The 27,064-nt window shown below is 44.5% G+C and overlaps 1 protein-coding gene and 1 pseudogene across 3 annotated transcripts in view; both read left to right on the forward strand.

Annotated features, from left to right (window-relative positions):
• dock2 (dedicator of cytokinesis 2) overlaps positions 1 to 27,064 on the forward strand; it is a 178,585-nt gene that overhangs the window by 55,878 nt on the left and 95,643 nt on the right. For both annotated transcript variants that reach the window (XM_079502580.1, XM_079502579.1), the window contains one exon: positions 9,158 to 9,264. In XM_079502580.1, coding sequence (XP_079358706.1) covers positions 9,158 to 9,264 — 107 coding nt within the window. The remainder of the gene's footprint in view (positions 1 to 9,157; positions 9,265 to 27,064) is intronic.
• Positions 1,722 to 5,795, forward strand: LOC306926670 (E3 ubiquitin-protein ligase ZNF598-like; annotated as a pseudogene). The gene is made up of 3 exons: positions 1,722 to 1,739; positions 3,338 to 4,244; positions 5,004 to 5,795. The product of its transcript is annotated as an E3 ubiquitin-protein ligase ZNF598-like (transcript).

Below are 27,064 nucleotides of genomic sequence, written 5' to 3' on the forward strand. Positions count from 1 at the left end.
GCAATTAGCTCCAGAAATGTCTGTGTGTCCACCCAGCTGTGTCCACTGGACAGCTGGGTGACAATGGGGCTGTGGGACTGACAGACTGGATGAAGGGACACTTTGCAGACATGTTATTTGTCCTCTTGTAATTTCACCGACTTCAGGGCATTGTCTTGGGATGACCTTATTACTTTTTTTGAATGATGTTAATTAATGTTTTCACTGCCTCTCATTACTTCAAGGATCACCTTCCCTGTGTGTGTGTGTGTGTGTGTGTGTGCGTGCGTGCGTGCGTGCGTGCGTATGTGTGTCTGTGTGTGCATGGATTCTTTGCACCTGACAATTCAAGTGCTATACTGGCTGGCTGTCAACACAATGTCTGTACCATCTGAAACACCTGCCCCAGTCACGCACGCACGCATGCACGCACGCACGCACGCACACATGCACGCGTGACATCTGAATTACAGCCAAGGTCTCTCTCACAGTACTGATCCCAGCTGCCTCGGGTGTTACTTCTGAGTGTTAGCCGCATGAATTCCATTTTGACTCTGCATGAGGTGGACATCAAAGCGCCGTCTGGGCTTCTACGATCCCGCCAGCATGGCTCCTAACTTCACCTGTAGTGTGACATGCAGGGCAGAACACGCAGACAGTGTCCGCTCAGCGGGTATTTAGCTTCTGACGTTTGCCACTGTGGGCTGTTTGGCCGGTGTTAGCTGACATTTTTAGGTTTCAATTAGATGCCTCTCTCAGATTTGCAATGCGTGGTTAATCTGCATTGTGCCGCTGTGTAACCATTTTGACCTCACCACCTCTACCCACCACACCCACACACACCCCTACACACCCCCATCACCTCTACCCACCGCACCCACACACACCCCTACGCACCCCCACCATCTCCTGATACTGTAGCTATATACTGTAGCTAGCTTATTATACGTGCCAAAACAACATAACACTGGTTTTCAGTGGTGTAGAGTAACTAAGTGCATTTACTTAAGTACTGTACATTTTGTTACCCCTATACATTTCGGCCATTTGAAAATAGCCGATATACAAGCTTCGGGATCCCCCAGGTCCTAATGTTGCTCTGGAGAGGGAAGTCTGGAGCTCTCTGGTAGAGCTGTCGCCCCCGCAACCCGACTACGGATAAGCGGTTGAAGATGGATGGAGTATTGATACTTTTTTGAGTGGTGCAAACCACTCCAACAACCAGCTTTGTCTGTATGTTCGTGTACCTGTCCACTCAAAAAAGGAGCATGGTTGCTATGGTTAGTGTGTGACGTCACTGTTGCACCACCCAGTTCACACGGGTGTGATTTTTTTACTTTTAAGTGAAAACTTTGAGTACTTTTTCCACCACTTGGTTTTGCTACTCAGATTAGGAACTGAAGTGGTGCATTAAATTCTAGAGAGTGCTGCATGGCTCACCTCCAGCAGCTGTGATACGAGGCTAAAAGCTTGATTCACACTTTAGTCGTGACGTGTTGTGTGAACTTGAAGATAGGCTATTTTCAGTGTGCAACATCGCATCGGCATGCAACTAAGTATAAATTAAGCAGAGTGATGGAGATGGCGTGCTAGGCTCCACAGCATTAATTGTTAATTCTCTCTGAGCCATGTCGGCCGCGTAACTGGGCCGTTTAATTATTCCGATATTGAATTCAAGGAACAGGCCTATCTTGTGTCTTCATTAAAGTGTGCTGGTTTGGGCTCATTAGTTTTCATAAGGCATGCGCTGCAGTGCTCAGGTCTGGCCTCTGCGCACTCTTCCAGAACCTCCCTGTTGCATGGATCAATTGTAAAATGTTCATGTGTAGCTGTTTTTAATTGTTAATCCTGTTGGTGTGTTACAACACCCAAAGTCTTATTATGTATTTTAAAACATTGTAACACAAATGTCTTTATGTATGTTATATTGTTATATATATCATCTTGTACATCAAGGTAATTTCATCATGATCAACCATAACCATATAAGGACTTCCCAATGCACCTACAGACAAATAGGGACTGTGTTGTCCCACCTCAATGTGGCCCTAACAAATGGGTCAGCATATACAGTATGGCCATGAAATGTGAGGGCACCACAGCTGCCTGAACGTCTAGTTGCGACCACAGGTCGCATTTACTATGAAAAGTGTATATTTCCTGTCAGTTAGTTCCTGGACCTGGACCGCTGAGCCACGGCCCAGGCCATCCCTCCTTAATATTAAGCCCATATATGGGAATGCCCATATATGAAGATCCCTGCATGTCATCAATATTGGCCAGCAACTCTACATCTGACCTCAAACTCTTAGATCTCCAAATATGGAGCTAACCTGTTCTGACATTCCATATGTTCATCCTTCCCCATCCATCCTTCCTCATGGATGTCTCCCTTTTGACTGATACCTGTCCATTCAAACTCTAGACGGGCATGCCCCAAAGTTATTAGTGCAGCCACACCCGGCAGCACTAATAACGACAACTAGAGTTCTCAACAGGCCCGAAAATTAAGGCCCAGCCCTACCTGGGCCCTCATCAAACCCTGTACACTCAAGACACTGCCTCCGCTGCCACCCTTAGATCTCCAGATATATGGAGCTGACTCGTTCTGACATTCCATGTTGATCTGACCTCATCAAACACACTCAAGACACGCTCCATATATGGCCAGTACAGAATTCATTCTATATGTTGATCTGACCCCCCATGCCAAAGCGCCAGCGCTCGCTTGCCCAGGCGGATGCGTGCACGCGACCTCGCCCTTCATTGCTAATTATAATAACTAGTCCATACCCGTCATGGGTTAAAAACAGCCAAAGTAACACACACGCCACACAAGTTACATTATAACCTGGCAACCCTGGAAGCCTGGAACCTGGTGTGTGTGTCGTTGGCACAACAAACACGCACTTGTGTGTGTTGCGACCCGTCAGTGAGACACACACACATGCACGTTCGCATGTATGCACACACATTCGCACGACCCGTCGCTGCAAGACACACCCATGTGAACAAGTTGAATTCTTTGACCAAAATCAAAACCGTATTTTTAGATGGGGTGAGCCCCCCCCCATCCCCCAACATACACACACACATGTATCAAGTGGTTCAGTGGCGGTGCTGAAGGCATGTACCAGACCAGTAGATCAGGCTAGCCGCAAGCAACTTAGATGCTTTAATGCTATGCCAAATAGCCGAGAGAGAGATGAACATCACACTCCCTCGAGTGTGAACAGAGAACAGTATGGTTGTGTCATGATGACGTCACTAGCCACATCATGATGATGTCACAGTGTAATCACGGCACCAAAAGGATATATAAATAGAGTTTGTCCGCATTTGTAATTTTTGCTGCAAGCACTTCAGCGTGTTCAACAGAGCCTGTGAGCCGTTGCTCAGCATATCCAACAACTATGGAGACCGAGAATTGTATTCTGTGCCGCCAGGATGTTGATATATTCGCAGTTGGAAAATGTGACCATCCAGTCTGCTACCGCTGCTCCACTAAAATGAGAGTGTTGTACGAGCAGAAGTACTGCAGCGTCTGCCGGGAGGAACTAGACAAGGTGGTGTTTGTGAAGCAACTGGATGTCTTCTCTGCACTGTCTTACCAGAAGTTCCACCATGAGAAGAAACACGACATCTACTTTGGTGATGACCAAATCCATGCCCAGTTCAGGAGCTTGCTGTTGCCAGAGTGCCCCCACTGCCCAGAGCCCAAGGTTTTCCCCAAGTTCAAGGAGCTTGAACAGCACATGAAGAGGCAGCATGAACTCTACTGCTGCGAAATCTGCACCAAGCATCTGAAGAGTTTCCCTCGCGAACGTAGGTGGTACAACCGGAAGGACCTGGCACGTCACTGCACACAGGGTGACCGTGACGACACCAGTCACCGTGGACACCCACTGTGCAAGTTCTGCAATGACCGCTACCCCGACAACGATGAGTTGTTGAAGCACCTTCGCCGGGACCACTACTTCTGTCATTTCTGTGATGCAGATGGCGTACAGGTGTACCGTAACTACCACTACCTGAGTAATCATTTCAGAGAGAACCACTACCTGTGTGAAGAGGGCCACTGTGCCACAGAAGAGTTTATCCATGCCTTCCGCACAGAGGTAGAATACAAGATCCACAAGGTCGCAATGCACAGCAAGACCCGGGCAGAGGCCAAACAGAACGGACGTCTCGACCCGCAGTTCACCGTCGCTTCAAGACTGCAGAGGAGAAACAATGGCATGGTGACGGGCGAGGGCTATGAGGGGGTGGGCCAGTCTAGAGATAGAGGAAGCTCACAAGCTGATGGTGGTGGCCAGCAGAAGAGCTCGAGTTACAAAACAATACCAGAACCACCTACAGTGAGGACGATGAAGGATAGCCATCCATTAGATGAAGATGATGACTTCCCGGCTTTTGGAGCATCAGTCAACACACCTATTCTTAGTCTCAGGCCAGGTCCGATAAATTATAGCAATTCCTTAAACAAACATGATGGCTTCCCGGCCTTGGGAGCCTCAGCTGCCACACCCAGGCCTAGTCTCAGGCCAGCTTTGTTGAAGGATAGAAATCGATTAGTCAAAGATGATGACTTCCCCACTTTGGGAGGCTCATTCGCCACCCCCATGCCTAGTCTCAGGCCACGTCCGATAAATTCTAGTAATTCATTAAACAAACATGATGGCTTCCCGGCCTTGGGAGCCTCAGCTGCCACACCCAGGCCTAGTCTCAGGCCAGCTTTGTTGAAGGATAGAAATCGATTAGTCAAAGATGATGACTTCCCCACTTTGGGAGGCTCATTCGCCACACCCATGCCTAGTCTCAGGCCACATCCGATAAATTCTAGCAATTCATTAAACAACTATGATGGCTTCCCGGCCTTGGGAGCCTCAGTCGCCACACCCATGCCCAGTCTCAGGCCACGTCCGATAAATTCTAGCAATTCATTAAACAAATATGATGGCTTCCCGGCCTTGGGAGCCTCAGTCGCCACACCCAAGCCTAGTCTCAGGCCATCTTTGTTGAAGAATAGAAATCGATTAGTCAAAGATGATGACTTCCCGGCCTTCAGAGCCTCAGCCGCCACACCCATGCCTAGTCTGAAGTCAGGACCGACGGCAGCCCAGGCTGTCAAGGGAACCCTGAAGGCGCACAACTTCCCCAGGCTTTCGGCTGCATCCGCAGTGGCGACCCCCATGACCCTGGCGCGCTCCAACCAGCCAAGGAACACCTCGTCCTTCCATGAGGTCTTCCCCGCCCTCATCTCTTCGATGTCAACATCGAGTAAAACAGCATCCAACAGTCCACCCCAGATGGCTAGTGTGTACCTGGTGCCAGAGAACTTGCAGCAGAGAAACTGGGAGCTAAGCCAGTCCATCAAGAACTATCTCCACAATGACGAGTCCCAGTTCAAGCAGTTCAAAAACGACTCCAGACAATTCAGACAGGGTCTAATTTCGGCAGCCCAGTACCATCAAATCTGTAAGGATTTGCTGGGAAACAATTTCAACTGTATCTTTAACGAACTGCTGGCTCTCTTACCAGACACCAACAAACAGCAGGAACTCCTAACAGCTCACGGAAACTACAAGGCTCTGGAGAAACAGTCAGGAGCCGTGGGAGGCAGACAGAAAAATATAAAGAGCGCCTGGCAGATGGCCTCATCTGTGGTCAAAGGAGCTGCCAAGTTGGGTGGACAGGTGCGTCCCACCAGCAGAGAGGTGCTGCTCCAACAAGACTTCAACTCCCATAGGCCCTTGCACATCAGGAATAACGAGGAGTTCCCTTCCCTGCAGTCAATCAGTCGCATCATCGGCTAGCCCCTCCTGCATCCTCGTTCTCATCACTCGACATTGGCACTTGGCAGGTTTGACCCTGTTGACTAATGTCACGTCCACATGGAGAAGTTAAAAAATGGCGGCGTGTACACACGCAATCGTCTCAAGAAATGTGTATCCACACTCCACATGAAACCAACACAACCACTGAAAACGCCTGTAGTATATATGCCCGGCCTATAAGTGGCGCTGTAAAGCTGCCACAAATCACCAAAAAGAGATGGAGAATGCCTGTGCACATACTGTACAACTCGTGCATTATAAACCATAACAACGGGGAATGCTGTTCTCCATGTCCACTTGTTGCTGACGGTGGTCGCATAGGAGCATGTACATGTTGCTGTTGGAGTGGGGCTATGGCATCATTGGTTCAGGAAAGCTGCGTTTGTTATACAAACCGAGACACAAGGGTGGCATCTTCAGATCTTTTCCCTGGGACCCGGTTTCATACATGAGTGTATTCTGTCACCCACAACGCCCATTCCATGTGGACGAAACGGCAATACGATTAAAAACTTTTGCGGATACACCTAAAAACGTCTCCATGTGGACAGGGACTAATTCAGTGGTAACTAGAAAAAGTGCCCTTCTGGGCACAGGTCTCCACCAGGGGGATAGGAGTGTGTGTGTGATGTTTGGCAAAATGTTTAGGAGCAATATAAACGTGTGTGTGTGTGACGCGGCTTGGCCTGTTGTAGCGCCACCATGAGGCTGATTTGAAAACTGTCAAGTGGCATTTCTTCCAAAGCCTAGTGGGAATATGCATGCACAGTTTCACCACAATCGGACGCTGCGTTGAGTAGTTGTGGCGATTTGTACAAAACGGGTACAAATCGGGCTACTCCTGAAAAGTTTAGAAGCCAATCGTAGCCAATGAGGGTGGATTATGAGAAATCAAACAAACCCGTCTTGATCACATGACTATGAAGAGCATGTGTACCGATTTGCGTGAAATTTGGATAAAATCTGAAGGAGTAATATTAGAAAATGTGTTTTACATATGTCGGCCTCCTGGTGGCGCTATAAAGAGCAGATGTGAAAAATTCCAGGCAAAGGTTTTTCCTTGGCCTCTAGGGAGTTGGCATACAAAGTTATCCACAGATCCGTGCAGTTAGAGGTAAAAACACTTTTCGGCCAGTTATAGCGCCACCATGAGGCTGAGTTGAAAATGTTCATGTGGCATTTCTTCCTCGGCCTAGTGGGAATGTGCGTGCACAATTTCACGGAAATCACACGATGTGTTCATGATTTGCAGCATTTTGTTTGAAACTGAGCACTCCTGCGAACCTTGGAAGCCAATCTTAGCCAATCAGGATGGAGTCTTGAGAAATCTGAAAGACCCGTTTAGTTGAATGGCTCTAGAGAGACTGCGTACCAATTTGCGTGATGTTTGGACAAAATCTGTAGGTGTACTGTCCAAAAACTTGTTTTGCACAAAGCGGCCTCCTGGTGGCGCTATAACAGGCCGTTCTGGAAATTCTAGGGCAGAGGTTCATCGTTGGCATCCAGGGAGTGTGTGTGGAAAATGTGGCATCGACCGGGTTAACGGTGCCAGAGATTAGCTGTTCACAGACGGAAGGACGGACACACGGACGGACGGAGTGCAAAACATACTCTCTCCCCATGCCTTTGGCCTGGTGGAGACAATGAGATTGGATTGAGACTACTTGCTTTATAATATATTATATTATATATTTATTTACAAAAACAAAGAGGAAAGCTCCTTGGAGCCAGGCTGGTTTTGTATTTGGGGTAGAGGATCTTCCTTGACCTAGCACAACACCGAGTGTTGCAGCATGTACAGCTGCGTTCAGACCTGATTGAATATATATATTCGCCTCAGTTCGTCCCGTTTGTACCGCGGCAGGTCGCGCCGCGCCCATTTGCGCAAGTCTCGCCTTTGCATTGACTTTGTATGTAATCGCGCCGCTCTAACCATCCAAGTCTGAACGCACCTTTAGTGTGCATGTAGTTTATTTTTTTTGTGGCTTTTGCCTTTATTTTATATTTTTTAGTAGGCTGACAGGAAATGGGGAGAGAGATGGGGGGATGACATGCAGTAAAGGCCGTCGGGATCAGGAGTCGAACACACACACACACACACACACACACACACACACACACACACACACACACACACACACACACACACACACACACACACACACACACACACACACACACACACACACAATTAATTGAGTACGAAGGAACCCAATGGAAAAAAGCTATAGGCTTTCTTGGGTTTTAAATCCTCTTAGCAGACATTGTATTGAACTGTACTTTCCTGTGCTTTTTTTGCAAACTGTTAAAGTATTCAATCAATCAAAACACGCACAGTGCACACACACACACACACACACACATACGCACACGCACACACACACACACACACACACACACACACACACACACACACACACACACACACACACACACACAACTCATCTGAACATGTATCTAATCATGTCTCTTAACAATTAATCCCAGGCAGTTCTTAATTTCTGTTACAACCTGCACACTGATAGTTTTCCTGACCTGACCTGCTGTCTTTCACTGACCTACTGTATACACAGACACAGGCTACAATCCAGTGTGTTCATAGAGCCTCCATGTTTACACTCTTAGGCCTGACTCACACGTGCACAACAGATTGATGTATAGCTGATGCATGAGACTTATTGACTGATGCAAGCTCACAATGCATTTCCAATGGGAGTCACATGGTTTGACACAACATTTGTGTTGTATGGGGAGGGTGGGGGGCAGTCGAAACACAGCCGAAAGCCGTACAACACAAATGTTGTGTCAAACCATGTGACTTCCATTGGAAATGCATTGCGAGCTTGCATCAGTAAACAAGTCTCATGCATCTAGCATGCATCAATGTTGTATGCTAGATGCGAAGGTGTGAGTCAGGCCTTAGACATGAGTTATAGTTAGAGTTGCACACTTAAAACGTAGATGGAAGCTCACAACGGGTCGTGCTGTGACACATTGTGAGCTTGTCGATTGGCTATTTTAGGTGAGCGCCGCGGTGCACGACTACATATAAATCAGGCGTCAGATTAACATTCCGTACTTTAATGTGTGGTCTCCCTGCATGCTTTCCTCCACTAATTCCCTTCCCTCATTTCTTGCCTTTAATTTCCATCTACTCCCTCCAACCCTCACTCTTCCTTTGCTTTTTTCTACCTCTTTTTCTTCATCCCGACATGTTCATCCCTTCCTCCTTTTCTACCATCCCTCTCCTTCCATTTGCTGTACGCCCCTCATTAAACCATCTCTCTCTCTCTCTCTCTCTCTCTCTCTCTCTCTCTCTCTACCTCTCTCTGTGTCTCCAGTCAGTTGCTGCATGACTTCTACAGCTGTATTCCACACGAGAAGCTGCCGAAACACAAAGTGTTGTCCATGACTGAAATTGTGAGCAGCCAACTGTTCCAGAAACAGGGTGAGTCAAATCCACCAATCAGATTACTTGATAACCACTGCAACAACTGACCAAGGGCTGACCTCGGTGCTGTGCTGCGTATCGACCATACATTCTACAACAGTGCTGCTGAGTGAGGAACCAAACTGCTGATTTATTCTGCATGAGACCCATACACATTAAAGGAACACCTAACTTGACCTTATCTCCATATATTAGTCTAAAACTCACATTATTATGGGTTACGGTGTCATAGTTCCATAGTCAGGCAGTTTGCAGTTCCAAATACATTTGGGATGAGTTTCCTTTTATACAGCTCAATATGACACCAACAAGGCAGATGATGTGGGTTAAATTGTCACCCCATGCTAAAACGTGTATGGAGCACTCATTGCACTGTAACGTACTTAAGGATAAACACATCCACTGGCTGCTTTTTAGTTATTATTGAGCTTTCAAGCTTCTTCCTGTGATCCAGTGTTTGCATGTTTATATTTGGCACAAGTATGTCATACACATGGCCACATCACTGCCCTATAATCATGTGTGGCACAATATTACTATAACTCAGCAGCAGTTTGCAGACATGTCTGCCCCCCCCATGCTGACATTGTTGTTACTGCAATGAACCACAGTCAGCCACTATGTCATAATCACGTCCTAACATCCTCTCCCCTGTGACCTAAATACTGGAGTTTATACAGTAACATCAAATCTCCCACAAATGCATCACTACAGTTTTTCATCCGAATAATCATTGAGTGTCAGTCTCAAGCCGTCTGCGCTTTTTGTTTTGTTTGTTCTATAATAATAATTCCACCCAGAGCGTGCAGTGTTGGCATTTATAATGCAACATCCCCCAAAAATCTAGTTGCAAATGAACAAGCCAGCCGTTCACGCCTCAGTGGCTGCTGGGACTGTTGATGCGCTGGTAACTATGGAGTCCATTTTCTATCCACACAAATAACCAGATGATACTGGTCGTCTGCAAAAACAGGAGACAAAGAAAAGAGCATGGCATGGTTGACAAGGCTTTGGAAACATTTACCACACTGGAAGTAATAGGCCAGGAAACACAGATTTTTATTTAAGCACCCCATACATCAGTGATCAAGCAAAACCTGACCCACCCTTGCTGTCTGCATGCAGCCCCTTATGGCTGTCTAATGGGCTATATTGTTAACACCTTGAGGGCCCGGGCCTATTTAATCCAATAATAAAATGTGCCCATCATTTATAGCACCCGGACCACTTTTACCGGTGGACCGGAAATTGTTGTGAATGTCTGTGTAGCAGCTAACAATAGCCACACCACTCTAGAGTCGATCGACAACAACGGGAGGTAAGAATAAATCTGTACGCGACTAGCGACTGGACCGCGGAGCGCCGTCTAACACAGGATCTTTTTTCATAATTAGACGGGATGATTTAGATTGCGAGTTATGAACGTTTTAATATTTTCGTTTTCGTCCGCTAAACAGGCAGGGAACATTTTCGATGACATGTCACTGTTGAGCAACACAGAGGATTGGGCAACAAGCGCTCCTAGGCTGTGGAGCGATGCGACCGGTTTTGATATCATTAATCTCCGTCCTATTTATCAATCTCCGTCTCGGGCAACTGACCGTGCACTTGAACTTGACGGTGATCTCCGTCTGGGGCCATTAAACTGTTAACAGGCCAGATCAAGGGCCTGTCATACTGTATGTGAAGTTCACATGCCATTTTGGGCCACTTCCCTACTTCCTTTACCGATGAAACTAATGAAGGCTCTGTTCCATTCTGGTCAAACAGTGTCAGGGTGCTGCTATTATGTGTGTTGGCTCACTGGAAACACCCACTCAAGTGTCCTTGAGTGTTCCAAATGGCCTCGTAGGGATGTGTAACTCTGAGTGTACAAATTACGGGTCCATTTGGTTACACTTTTACACTCCCAGAGTTATGAAAAGGTTTGAGAACCACTGCACACTAAGGCCCAGGCCACACGTATGTGGATATTTTGCTAAACGCACATTTCTTCGTGCGCTTGGGCCTTTCAGCCACACGCAAACGGCGTTTTCAGCCACTCAAACGGAAACGGATAAATAAGTGAAGACTTTGAAAATATCCGGATCAGTGGAGCTGTGTAGTCATGCGAAACGGAGCTTTTGAGAAACGATGATGTCACCGCTTATCATTTTTACTATAAGTAGGTGAGAAATGCAGCTTGTGCCTGCATGGAAACTACACGGACGGATATCTCCGATTGTTCATGTTTATATATCACTGTTAACAACTTTAAAACAACTGCACTGTCTGCAGCGCGAGCAAAGGCTCTGCTCTGCTGCATCCTCCAGTAATAAATATATCAGCCTACTAGTCCAGTGTGGTCTGGTGATTTCATTTGTATTGGTGCCGAGTGTGAAGCTTGAACAATAGATTAATTGCGGTTCGCTACAGATAAACTGTGGATATTAACCTACCAATAAAGGACCGAGGCCATTGCGCAGTACACCATCAACAAGTCTGTGTGTGCATAGCCATGTGAAACTATATTCTCATGCTGTATTTTGCTCTCCATTTCATGGTCATGGTCATGGAGGAAGAGAGAGAGAGGGTGCAGCGAGAGAGAGAGAGAGAGAGAGAGAGAGAGAGTTGTGAATGCAATCTCAAATAGCGTGGTTGGTGTTGGTGAGAAGAAAGTATACAGTGAGTGGGTCGCCGTGCGCATATATGGCACATCTCTGTCCTGTTATAGGTAATAAAGGGTGCACCCTTGACTGCATTCCATTGTCACTGTGCCTGCATGCCGTCAATGTGCGCGTGTGAACTCACCAGTTGTGAACAAGCTCACAACTGGTTGTGGATGCGACACTTCTATACTGTAGGTCTGACTCTGCTATTATTTTCTGTGCAGGACTTGCCAAGTCGCCAGAGCAATGGTAAAGTGTCTATCATTTTTAAATTATATGGAGAGAAAAGTCGAGAGTCGGGATTTGGAGATTTACGCACATAGTGTGACATGCTGACAGACAATGAAAGAAACATGTTCCACTTCCACTCACAATTTAGGTGGCTTTTAAAATGCGGTACTTATTTCTTCATTCAAAAATATGATTGGCACCTCAAGTGTAAATATAAAATCAAATATAATATAGCCTACAATTGAAACCTGCTACTGCAGTGATTTTATCCTGTGTTCAATGCGTTTCTGCGTTTGTGTGTGGACATAGATATCTCTGTCGTATGGCCAGGGATTTTTTCTAAAACGGAGGACGGAAATATCCGTTTTGCAAAAGATCCAGAGTAGTGTGGCCTGGGCCTAAATGGAACAGGGCCTTAATTAGTATCATTGGTAACACCTGTGACGGAAGTAGGGAAGCGGCCCAGAAGTAGGGAGTTATTCTGTGTGCATAGAGCCCATTAGATAGCATAGAATAGTGCTGGGTTCTCCTGTGGAAAGGTCCAATCCCATGATAGAGAGGGTCAAGGTTACACAACAGTAATGTAGACACTATAAAACAGGCTGCACTTATTCATTGTGTCTCTGTTATTGTTGTGGAGTCTTGACTCAGATAGCAAACTTGTCAACAGACTGTAGTGCTGAGTGAGAGACAGTCAGTGAAGTTGCAACAGAGGCAAGGCACGTATTTGTACTAGAGGTTTGGGCCACTATGCAGCGATGACACCTAAGTTGCACGGCCGATCCTCTTGTGTCTGTGTCCCGTCTGTGCCCATATTTGGAGATCTCTGTATCTGTCCATTCTTGTCCCTTTTTTGCCCATACATGGAGATCCCTGATGTCATCAGTATAGGCCGATATAATGGAATGCCATGTATTGGCATCTTGGTTGGATCGGCGGTTCTGGACAACTGGATATCTGAACTAGTGGACGGCGGGCACCGCACTCCCTCGAGTCATTACCGCTGCGTGTGCCGAGTATGAAGTCGGTCTGTCCCATATAATGCATATGACCATATATGGGCATAGCGGTCGGATCTCTATCTGTCAGTCCATGTTCCTTTTATTCCAATATAGGGAGATCTCTGATGTCATCAGTATATGCCCCTATAGATGAATCCTCGGAGCCGTGCCCTGTATAGGCCAGCATGCAATCAATGCTGCGGTGTCAAGCTGCCCTTAATTTGACACCACAACTATGATCTATAAACTCACAACGTGGCACATTGTGACGTGTGAGCTTGTAAATTGTCTATTTCTTAATAGCCATAACATAAAATTATTGTTAATTACTAGATCTGACGCCTTCTAAATCCTGAGTCTAAGTTTTCTGCAAAACTTTACAAAAAAGTTTACTACTTACTACTAAGTTACTATACATTAATAATGTACATAGCAACAACAACCCCAAAAGGGGTTCCCGGATTGAAAGGTATAGTTACGTATAGGGATTCCTGGTCTAAATGCGATAAACTGTTCCTCATTTTGCTGCAAACTCCTTCAAGGATACCTGGGGTCCCTGGACCCCACTTTGAGAACCACATTGCAACTACAAGGCAAATCAAAGTGCTTTACAACAATAAGGGCATTAAGACAAAGGGCAAATGAAACGCATTATATTTGAATACAATTTGAATACGATTAAAATAGTTATTAAAAAGTTATAATAAAACAGATACAAATATGAGAACGAAATTACGGTGCAGCACAAGAAATTAATCCAAAACCTCAGTAAAAGTCAGAGGTCCACAGGTGTGTGGCAGAACACACAGTTGTCTGCACAGTTGTCTGCATGTGAGGCAGACGTGTCACATCAAAGACACACCGTCACTGCTGCCGCAAGCACACACACACACGCACGCACGCACGCACACACACACACACACACACACACACACACACACACACACACGTTAGTTAAATCCTGCCACTTCCGCGGCTCCTAATGTAATTGAACTCTGTTGCAGAGCGACTGATGATGGTGTGTGTGTGTGTGTGTGTGTGTGTGTGTGTGTGTGTGTGTGTGTGTGTGTGTGTGTGTGTGTGTGTGTGTGTGTGTGTGTGTGTGTGTGTGTGTGTGTGTGTGTGTGTGTGTGTGTGTGTGTGTGTGTGTGTGTGTGTGTGTGTGTGTGTGTGTGCGCGCGCGCGCAGCATACTTTAAAAGGTGATGTCCATTACTGATGTCGGTTTTTGCTTGGTGTAGCTTTATACTGTAGATACACTCATTAGTTAGTCACTACCAGACAGACAGACAGGCAGACAGGCAGACAGACAGACAGACAGACAGACAGACAGACAGACAGACAGACAGACAGACAGACAATCAGCCATCTACTGTATAGTTTCGGGTGCTGGATTTGGTCCTTGGATATTGATTACGGCTGTGTCGATTGATTCCCTCAGGTCTGGCTGTCGGCGTGCTCCCACACTCACCCTATAACCAGAAAGAATGAAAAACAGAAAGAAAGCCATGAGATATAAAAGAATAAGAGAGGGGGGTAAAAAAGGGGGGGGACAATTCAGAGGGAAGTGATGGGAAGTTAAACAGCGGGAAGTTGAAGGAGAAGATGACTGTGATGGGGAAGGAGAGAGAGAGGCTGGAGAGAGTGCCAAGATGGGAATATAATGAGGGACAGAGTGGCACAGCGAGGGGAAGGAAAGGAGGAGGGGAGACAAGACGAGATGGAGGGGAGGGAAAGAGAAAAGGATGACACAATAATTAGTAAAAAAGGAACATGAGCTGGGAGATGTTGTATAGTATGCAATGGGACGGGAGAGATGGATGAGTAAGATATTGGGGAGAACAGGATAGAGAGAGGAGAGAGAGAGAGAGAACAGGTGGGGGAATGATGGTAGGAACAGATGGAACAAAATAGCTTGATATCTATCACAGATAGACCTTGTTTTTTATTGATTCTTTAAAAAACGTAATTAATATTACAGTGACTAGGTCACAATTTCTGGCAGCCGACCTCCTGTTTTTTCAGCACACGATTGGCTAGCGATCCAAGTGGCTTCAACTGTAGGCCTCTACCAACCCTGTAGGCCTCTACCAACCCTGCCCATCATCCCCTTCAACTGTAGGCCTCTACCAACCCTGCCCATCGTCCCCTTTACCTGTAGGCCTCTACCAACCCTGCCCATCGTCCCCTTTACCAGTGGTTCAACTGTAGGCTTCTACCAACCCTGCCCATCGTCCCCTTTACCAGTGGTTCAACTGTAGGCCTCTACCAACCCTGCCCATCGTCCCCTTTACCAGTGGCTTCAACTGTAGGCCTCTACCAACCCTGCCCATCATCCCCTTTACCAGTGGTTTACCTCTACCAACCCTGCCCATCATCCCCTTTACCAGTGGTTTCAACTGTAGGCCTCTACCAACCCTGCCCATCATCCCCTTTACCAGTGGTTCAACTGTAGGCCTCTACCAACCCTGCCCATCATCCCCTTTACCAGTGGTTCAACTGTAGGCCTCTACCAACCCTGCCCATCATCCCCTTTACCAGTGGTTCAACTGTAGGCCTCTACCAACCCTGCCCATCATCCCCTTTACCAGTGGCTTCAACTGTAGGCCTCTACCAACCCTGCCCATCATCCCCTTTACCAGTGGTTTACCTCTACCAACCCTGCCCATCATCCCCTTTACCAGTGGTTTCAACTGTAGGCCTCTACCAACCCTGCCCATCATCCCCTTTACCAGTGGTTTACCTCTACCAACCCTGCCCATCATCCCCTCTACCAGTGGTTCAACTGTAGGCCTCTACCAACCCTGCCCATCATCCCCTTTACCAGTGGTTCAACTGTAGGCCTCTACCAACCCTGCCCATCATCCCCTTTACCAGTGGTTTCAACTGTAGGCCTCTACCAACCCTGCCCATCATCCCCTTTACCAGTGGTTTCAACTGTAGGCCTCTACCAACCCTGCCCATCATCCCCTTTACCAGTGGTTTCAACTGTAGGCCTCTACCAACCCTGCCCATCATCCCCTTTACCAGTGGTTTCAACTGTAGGCCTCTACCAACCCTGCCCATCATCCCCTTTACCAGTGGTTCAACTGTAGGCCTCTACCAACCCTGCCCATCATCCCCTTTACCAGTGGTTCAACTGTAGGCCTCTACCAACCCTGCCCATCATCCCCTTTACCAGTGGTTTACCTCTACCAACCCTGCCCATCATCCCCTTTACCAGTGGTTCAACTGTAGGCCTCTACTAACCCTGCCCATCATCCCCTTTACCAGTGGTTCAACTGTAGGCCTCTACCAACCCTGCCCATCATCCCCTTTACCAGTGGTTCAACTGTGTAGGCCTCTACCAACCCTGCCCATCATCCCCTTTACCAGTGGTTTTCAACACTTTTCATTTCACGGCCCATTATTTATTTGGCATTTGAGCCACGGACCACCATTTGATGACATTTAGCCTCTCAGACACAAAACTAGAGAATATTTTGTTATTGTTGGATTTGTTTTCCACAATTCCATGCTGTATTGATGTTGTACTATAGGAGAGATAACAGGCAAACGATCAAAATAACAATTATTTTACATTCTCTTAATATTCTTCATATTGTGTAGATTTGTTTGTTTAACAATAATGTAACTTTACGGGTTTGTTTGGTTTCATTTTACACTCTCAAGAGTTAAAGATCTATAAGGGTTAATTTGGTACCAGCTCTCCATTATTTAGCTGGGGACCACCGGGAACCCTCTCAAGGACCACTGGTGGTCCCCAGAGCACTGGTTGAAAACCACTGCCCTTTACCACCCACAACGGTTCCCACAATGTGTACCATCTCTCGCCTCTTCCCTGCTGCTTTTCTATTTATTGCAATGTATTTGTTTGCCTACTCCATCTCAGACCCTGCCTCGCCAAATGAGGCCTGACACTCAGTATAATTGAGATTCATTTTAGCATTCGCATGCTAATCGGGGGCCCATGTGCCAGAGTGCCGCTCATTCTCGAGGTTGAAATATGCGGAGAGAAAAAAATTATACATTTATAACAGTTAATGACCCCTGGTGTCCTATCACTGCACACCAATACATATTTAATGGCACTACCAGTACTTGTCTGTCTGTCTAGTCTGTCTGTCTGTCCATGCTGGCCAAAGCCACTGCTTGCTTTGGGACACCTGTCAAAACTACTGCAGCATGGGATAAATGATGGAGTAGTGGATGGGGGGGGGGGGATTTAGTATGAAGGAGACGTGTCCCCCTCGCCCCCAAACTCGTCCTTTTCAATGATTGGATGGAAAGAGCCGCCATGGCAAGATTGCAAATCTATAGCTAGCTTGGAAGCATGGTACTGACCAATGGTTTTCTTCCAATGGACCTTATTACTAAAGATCAGATAGTGACACATGGTCATGTTGCAGTGGAGAAATCTCCCCCTCCCTGAAGATAGTATTCATGAATGCTTGTTTGAGCAAGTAATAAAGATGGTGGTATGTATGTTTGAGTGTCTAAGCCTAAAGTCTACTTTGTCTGGATTGTCCTTTGGATGCCCTTTTCAAATGTAATCAGTGAATCAGAGACCACAATACTTACGTCTTGTGTTAAAACATATCCAACTCTGCAGTACAATCTGAATACTTTCAGTTACTTTCAGGATTCTTTCTCCGCCCAAGTCTGTATAGAATATAAGGTTAAACCATGTAAACAATTTACTTTGGCTATTGAAATACAGTATATTAAAAAATGTGTTATGAAAATTAGACATCAATAAAGGCGGTGGCACATTGCATTCAGCGTCGAGAGCTTCAAATACCTTTATTGACATTATCAAGCATTGTCTTAGGAGACACCAGGAACAACATTTATCAATGGAAGATTAGGGAGACAACATCCAACCATCTGCAGATGTAGTGGTTATAGTGTATAAACGTACTCTACCACGTAAAGTGATTTAATGCTGTTATCTACTGTTTAACTGCTAGCTATAAGAAGCTATATAAATATTATGAAATAAGTATGCTATAGTGCACTTGCAGTAGTTCTCAAACATGTCAAGAACCCCACATTGATATGTATTTAGCCACAGACCCCTCCCATCTGAAAAGATTTTGAGCGAGGAAGGAACCCCCATTAGAGCAGATTTTGTGTTTTATTCAAAATCTACAAGCTTTTCTAATATCCACATTTTAATGTGAACGCCTAAAAGGACCCCTTGTGTGAATGCTGTATGTTTGCATGCTGGAGTGCATGTGTGTCTGAATGTTTCAGGTATACTGTATGTTTTACTCAATCTGTGATTTCCCATGCTTGGCTCTCTGATAATCAGTTTCACCCACAGGCAATGTAGGAGAAGGCATTGGATTGTTTATCTTATTAAAAAAAGAATAAACGACTGATTTATTCAGCAGCATACGGTACGCTTTCAGGATTATGGTTCTTGGCAAGCACATTCGAACTGTACACATTCTCTCTCTCACACGCACGCGCGGCACACGCATGCCGATGGCTGTCATATGGGTTAATCTGGTTTTGAAGTTAAATTAAATTTACTAGGATCATTACGGCTCAATTTAGGCATTTTTTAATGCAGCACAGACAGACTGTGACGGATTGAGAGCGTCAGCGATTATGCTGGGAGAAAGAACAATGTGACAGATCAGAGTGACAGAGGGATGAGTGTGTTGTTTTGTTTACCCACTCATGTTTCTAAGCAGGTCAAAGATTCAAGATTCAATCTACTCACTCTTCTCTTTCATCCAGTCCTCCGTCATTCTCCCTTTCTCCCCTCGTCCATCCATAAAGCTAAACGCATATCACGGCTGTCGAGTATGTGAAAAACCTGTACTTTTCAGGAAAAAAGAATCTTGTTCCAATTGCTGTGTAGCTATTATTTATTCACAAGCTCTTACGTTGTTAATACTTTTCATTGGTTGAATATTTATAATGCCAATGTATTGTGAGCATGTTGTAATTGTTCTAATTTGCTACTTTTGTGTGACATTGTCATACCTGTACAGCATGAAGTAAAAAATAAGGCATTCATTTACGAAAACATAAAAGATTAAATATGGAGATATCGTTCAACGACAATATAGTATGCATAAAAGCAATGATAATAAAATACCCCATCAATATATAGCACAGTTAAAACATGTTTTGAAGATGATCAGGACAGATACCACTCTGCTATAATGGATGCTGTGACAAGCGACCTTGCTGCCTACTTTATAAAATATATCGACTCATTTATTTTATGTACTGTATATATCGGTTCAGTCAATGTACAGAGCGCAGCAATCTCATTACTTAGGGTGCTTATATACACTATAGCAGCACGTTTACGTATAGTATCGCTGACATTGTTTACCCTAGCCATTATATTTCCCCTGACGTGCTTACATAACAGATGCATGTCAATGACTGATGAATATGGCTCGTGCACTGCCCAGTTGTTTATTGTCAGGATTTAATCAATGCTGAGTGATCTCAGCTGCTCCTGCATTCTCTTTCAATCAACATTAGTTGAAAGGTGACCGCAGACTCTATGACAGCATGGCAGTAGATGTGGGTTTTCCTCTCTTCTGGGAGAGATAAGTTACTATTGTAAACAGGCAGTACCTGTTTTTTTTAATTGAGTCATGGCTGGCTTTTGAAGTCTGTGCGCCGTGCAGACTAAAGCTGCACGGATTTGAGTGGAGATTATCCCATTTTAATGTCTTATTTACACTAAATCTCCCTTTTGGAAGCAGATGTGAAAAGCCACAATTTTTATTTCAGTAATGGAGACCGGACCAAATAGAACAGGACGTGGGTGCCAGGGTTACCCTAAGGGTAGGCAGGCAGGCAGGGAGGCATGCACGCACACACGTACGCACGCGCACACGTGCACGCACGCACACACACACACACACACACACACACACACACACACACACACACACACACACACACTGTGACACACACTGTGACACACACACACACACACACACACACACACACACACACACACACACACACACACACACACACACACACACACACACACACACACACACACTCTCTCACTCACACACACACACACCCACACACACACACTGTGACACACACTGTGACACACACACACACACACACACACACACACACACACACACACACACACACACACACACTGTGACACACACTGTGACACACACACACACACACACACACTCACACTCACACTCACACTCTCACACACACACACACACACACACACACACACACACACACCCCTCACAAGGAATTGCTTTTATTAAGCATTTCTATCACCCCTCAAACAAATTGTTGAGCTGTAATTTCAAAGCTGTCAGCTTTACAGGGACTGTGTGTGTGTGTGTGTGTGTGTGTGTGTGTGTGTGTGTGTGTGTGTGTGTGTGTGTGTGTGTGTGTGTGTGTGTGTGTGTGTGTGTGTGTGTGTGTGTGTGTGTGTGTGTGTGTGTGTGTGTGTGTGTGTGTGTGTGTGTGTGTGTGTGTGGTTCAGAAAGCCTCCATATGCTGTGGCCCCAGTTGAATCCGTATATCAGCCCCATTAAGAGTCAGTCACATAAATATGAATCATAAAAAATAGGATAATCACAATGACTGTCTGTGTTCCCTCAGGCTGTCACACAAACACACAGCTCTGTTCTGTTCTGTTCCATGCCGTGCCATTCTCTCTATAATGTGTTTTCATTTTTTATTTTATGGTAACTTTAGATTTTGGTCTAGAGAGTTATCGTAAATCCCTAGCTAAAACCCTAACGGCTTTGATATGATAATTTGAACCGTGTGTGTGTGTGTGTGTGTGTGTGTGTGTGTGTGTGTGTGTGTGTGTGTGTGTGTGTGTGTGTGTGTGTGTGTGCGTGTGCGCGTGCACCGTATTTAGTTGTGTATGTGTGTTTGGGAACTTACTGGAAGGCACTCTTTATATTGTGTTACACTCCTCACGAAATGGCCTGTGGTTTGTTGCAATGCATTGCAGATATGGGTTAATTGTTCCGGAAGGTTAATTGGGTGAGAAATGGAGAGAGAGAGAGAGGGAAAGAGGGAGAGGGAGAGAGAGTATGAAAAATGGGGCTAGGGGCTGTTCAGCATCTCCAGAGACAGCAGTTTGGGAGGTTGCTGATGAAAGGATGGAAGAACAGAGTGAAAGAGGGGATGGATGGGACTAATGGAGCAAAGTGAATGGAGTTTAATCATCCTGGGAAATGCCTCTGTCCCTCTCTCACAAGCCTCTCATTTATTTTCCATCCATTTCCCCTTTCTTTGGGTTGATCGAGACAGATCGAATGCAGAACAGGATAATACATGAACACAGCGGCCAGGCTTCTTATTGGTTCCCATGGCAATTAATTGAATACCTATACAGAGTTATTAGCCAATTAGTGCAAAGCTCCAGTAAGAGGTAACAAACTTACTCTAACAGCCTGGTGTAGCCAATAGGCAGGTTTCCCTCAGAATAACAATTATGTAGCAGTATTTACATCTCGTTCTCAACAAAGAAGTAATCTGCCTTTGATCTTATATTCAATTAAAGCTAGTCCCTGCCAAAATCTAATTGGGGCTCACTGTGGACTGGAGTTGTAGCCAATGATTAAAGCTACACACCTGTGACAGGTGGGGCATGCATAGAATGTAAACACACTCATTTAAATATTTTCGTGTTCTTTGCTAACTCAATCAAAGCATATATTTAAGTTGTTGTGGTGATGGGCACAAGCTGAAAATCAGACCTGAAACCTGTCAGTGGTAGCTGACTGTTGGATTTGTATCCAGTATTCTGAGTGGTCGGCGACCACTCAGAATACTAATACAAATCCGAAAGTCACATCAAAGTTTGGATGTGACCAAAAAAAACCCTGACAATTTTGAACCCTGTCAAACTACATTTGGCGTCATCTTCATACACCATCAAACAAGCATGATGTTACATTGCATACTGTACATGGAACATTGCACAGGTCTAAGGATAAGCCGGTAGACACTGATGTGCTCCTCAGGGATTTGCATAGCCATAGGCAGCCAGCTTCGTACTGTAGCTCAGCCTATTACTTTGCTATTACAGGCCTCTTGTGGATAAGATGACCAGATATATATATATATAAGATATATCAGTCAAAGCAATGATGTTGATGTTTTATTATAAAGCATTCATCCATTGACCTCCCTTATAGTCAAACTGTTCAAACGTCTGTTGCTGCTGACGTTCGGAACATTATGTACAAATCAGTCAATTTGATATTCAGATGAAAGGGAGCGTGGAGTTGAAGACGGGAATGGATTGAATAAAGGGAACAGTAATTACAGCCTAAACCTAAAGTCACACAACCAAGAATTTAGACAGGTGGAAATAACGTGAGGGACAGCTAAATGAGACACAGTCACATAGAGACTACAGTGTAGTACATTCACTGACTGTCCAAGACACAGAAGTACAGTAAAACCAAGTGAAACCTATTTGCAGAATGAAATGTAAAACCACATATTCAAATGACAGTAGAGAAATAGCACAACAGAGTCTGCAAAGTTGCTGTCCTACATACAACTTTGATGAATGAAAAATACATAAATAACACAGACAGAGTGATGTTGAATGATGTTGAATTGAAATGTGAGCTGGTGGAGAGGATGTGCAATGAGCATACAGTACAACATACTACCAACAGCATATACTGAATAATGATATAACCATACAGGAGGTTCAGGATGCTATAGACAGAGCTACATTAAAAAAGGCAGTAGGTGTGGAGGAACTCCCCAATGAAGTGCTTAAATCCCCTCAGATGCGGAATGTACTGCACTCCTTATGTCAAGGTTGTTTCAATACAGGCATCACACCCTCGGTGTGGGACAAATCAATAATTATACCCATTCCAAAATCAAGGAATCAAGGCCGATCCTAGAGTCCCTCTAAATGATAGAGGCATCAGTTTGCTCAGTACAGTCTATAAGCTTTATTCCAGTGTTTTAAATAAAAGACTTACTGATTACCTGGAGCATAGTAACATGTTGGTGGATGAACAAAACGGCTTCAGAAAAAACAGGGCTTGTATTGACCATATTTTTGTTATATCATCTATAGTAAGAGCTAGATTAGAGGAGGGTAAAACACATTTGTTTGTTTTATTGATTTAAAAAAAGCCTTTGATTGGATCAACAGAGACCTGTTAGAATATAAATTACTTTGCTCTGGTATTAGTGGTACATGTTATAATGCCATTAAAGCTTTATACAAAGACCCAGTCGCTTGCCTCCAGTTAAATGACCTCAGAACTGGTTGGTTCGCCACACCATTTGGTGTGAAGCAACTAAGGTGATGTGCTCTCCCCCACTTTGTTTGCCCTTTTTGTAAATGATTTAGCCCAGGAAATCAAGCAGGCTGATTTGGGTATAAGAATGGAAAATATTAATTTGAGTATTCTTTTATATGCTGATGATATTGCTCTGATGGCTGAAAATGAGTCAAATTTACAAAAAATGCTGATGTCTATGGTGCAGTAAATGGAGACTTGCGATTAACAAAGAGAAAACTCAGATGATACACTTCAGAAGGAAAGCTGTACAGCAAAGTACCCATAGTTTTATGTTCTGGTCAATGTCTTTGACTTATTCCCCCTCATACAAATACTTAGGTTTTGTTTTTCATGAATTTATGAGTTTCTCTGAGGGAAGACTCAGCAGGTAGAGCATTAGGTGCCATATTAAGTAAAATTAAATTTTGCCCTGATTTAGGTTTTGCTACATTTACCAAGCTTTATGACACCATGGTTTCTTCCATTTTGTTTTATGCAGCAGGTGTGTGGGGCTTTGAGGAGGCTACCGAATGTAAAAACATTCAGAGTAGAGCTTTGAAGTGTTTTCTCGGGGTGCATAAGTATACCACTAAGTTGGCCATTGAAGGTGACACAGGTTGGGAAAGCTGCCTGACAAGGCAGAGATGTGAAATGATCAGATTATGGAATCGCCTTACCCAACTGCCAGAAGAGAGGCTTACGAAAATTATATTTAATTGGAATAAATGATGTAATCATCCGTGGATAAGAGAGGTCTCCTCAATTTTCTCACTTTCTGACTTAAACATACAGTCAAATATAAACTGTCAATGTTACATCAGCAGCAATTGAGGGTGGACATTGTGAAAAAAGCTAAATTAAGAAGTTATATTCAATTCAAAGAGGACTACATGACTGAACCTTATGTTGCATTTAATTTAAAAAGAGGACAGAGGTCCCTCTGTGCCCAGTTAAAATCTGGTGCTTTACCTCTGGCAGTTGAGATGGGCAGATATACTGGCATTCCTGAGGAGCAGCGACTGTGTGCTCTTTGTGACCTGGGAGTTGTAGAAGATGAGTTTAATTTTGTTTTATATTGTCTACTATATCATGATTTAAGACACTTTTTATTTGAAAAAATTCAGGATAAGAACCCAGATCTGTTTTGGATGTCTGAGTGTTTTATGTTAAATTGGTTGTTCAGTAATGAAGTTTTTGTTTTTGGAAAATTCATAGAGAAGGCATGGCAGTTACGTTGGAGAACGATGTATCCATGAGTAACTGTCTATTTGTGTATCTATATATGTACAATTTTGTGAGTGTCTTGTAAGCCCGTGCGGGCTGGGCATCTTATGATGTAGGACACTTTAATAAAAAACTCTATCTATCTAGCTTCATCCATAGATATAAGTTACATATAAGTCACTGTACACTGTACTTTTCTGGGGGGCCTGATCGTTCCTACTAGAGATAACTTAAGAGAACCTGTGGCCCAATCGATCAAATTAGTTATTATTTGATCAAAAGCTCTTAATACTTCTTCTTATATTGAAATGTAGATGTATAGGATGCATAACGGCCAGAACCTCTAGTATATTATATATATATATTTGACAATGGGTGGACGTCACAAACGTAACGCCCCTAAACGCATTCATTTTTCAGCTTTTAGATCTGCTATTTCAACTTGTAGATCAGCTATTTTCGCGTATTTTGCGCGACAATGTTGTATGACGAAATAGAGCATTCATTAATTTATGGAAAAATATTACAATTTTTATTAAAATATGGAGATATAATGTCACTTCCCAACAGCGACGATATCACACAAATGCTTCTCGCAGGCCCTCATGGATTGATTACCTCGTGTTCTGTGTTTGACATGGAAGCACAGCATTGCTATGAACGGAAGTGTCCGATATACATTTCTTTCTACTACAGCTCAGTGTTCCAAAAACCTTTCAGCCTTGTACGTTTCTGATGCAAACTCAAAACATGGAACAAAAACACTGGCAAGTGGCAAAGCGTTGAATATATGCATTTTAATATTTGTCTTGTTTTTAGTTGAAGAGGGTGACAGACAGCAAAAGAGATGGAACTAGTCAAATGGAATGCAGAACAAGTAAACCTGAGGTGTGGAAAAAAAGCATACTGACAGTAACAGCCAGGACGGGGATTTAAATCAGAGAGAGAGAGAGAACTTAAGAGCTCATTTAGCATGCAACAGGCAGGTGCCCAGCTGGCTTGAGACCAGCATCTTTCCTCCACCCTGATACGTGGCTGTACGTTCTCTTGCATACCATAGCTGTTGGACAGAAACCTTCTATCTGCATATTTCATCATTTTTCCCCTCCATAAATGAATGCACTATTTCATGGGTCATATTTTATGTCCTATGACAGTGTTGCACAAAAGTAGCGAAAATAGACAGTCACAGCCCCACGCACGCACGCACACACACACACACACACACACACACACACACACACACACACACACACACACACACACACACACACTGACACACACACACACAGAATAAACAATCAGTAAGACGCCCTGAGGGCGAGAAGCGACCGAGATCGCGTGCACGCATCCACCTGCGTGACGGAAGACTGCTGGGCGAGTGCTGGTGCTTTGGCATGGGGGGTCAGATCAACATATGGAATGAATTCTGAACTGGCCATATATGGAGCGTGTCTTGAATGTACAGGGTTTGATGAGGTCAGATCAACAGAATGTCAGAACAGGAAGGACGGGTGGTGAAGGATCAACATATGGAATGTCAGAACAGGTCAGCTCCATATTATATGGAGATCTAAGGGTTTGAGGTTTGAGGTCAGATGTAGAGTTGCTGGCCGGCTCCATATATGCAGATCTAGGTGATGATCCAGTCTTCTCCATGTATGTTATCCAGGGTTAGATGAGGATAACTGGGCAGTACTCCAGGTGTGACGGAACAAGTGACCGAACAACATCAATCATAATAGAAGATGGAACGTATGCAGAACATTTCCTTGAGATTGCAGTGCCCTTACCCCTTATAGAAACAATGTGATCAATCTGTAAAACACGCTGGCCAACACTCCAAGCGTCCTAGACATCTTTTCCCTACTGTCTCCCAGGCCGTGTAATGACCTCCCACTGCATAGTCAGGACTGCAGACTCACTCCCCATTTTCGTCCGCAGCCTTAAAACTTACCTAGTGGAATAAGACCTCCTCACACACTAGCTGTCCTCATTCCTTGTTCCCTATTTTGATAGATGCTAGTTATACTATACAGTACACACAGACACACAGTAGTATACAGTACTACAGTATGCATATACTGTAGGTTACTTGTGCACAAATGTTATTTAGATGGACCTATATACGCGTTGCTTAACCACAATGTTGTTTAGACAGAAGCTAGGTTTGACGTTTACCTGGTTCCAGACATTTCCTGCTTTGAATTCATGGTGTTGTTTTCTAATGACTTTGTTTTTGTTTCAATCTCCTTGTATCATATTGAATTCCAAGCGGGTCTTTTAATTCAATCCATCCATGTTCAGCTGAATAAAGCATTTAACCACTTTATACCTGGCAAGGTTTGAGCAAGTCATTATAGATGAAAATGTTTCTGCTGCTGAAGTAACAACTC

Source organism: Electrona antarctica, assembly GCF_951216825.1.
Source record: "Electrona antarctica genome assembly, chromosome: 1".
Lineage (NCBI taxonomy): Eukaryota > Metazoa > Chordata > Actinopteri > Myctophiformes > Myctophidae > Electrona > Electrona antarctica.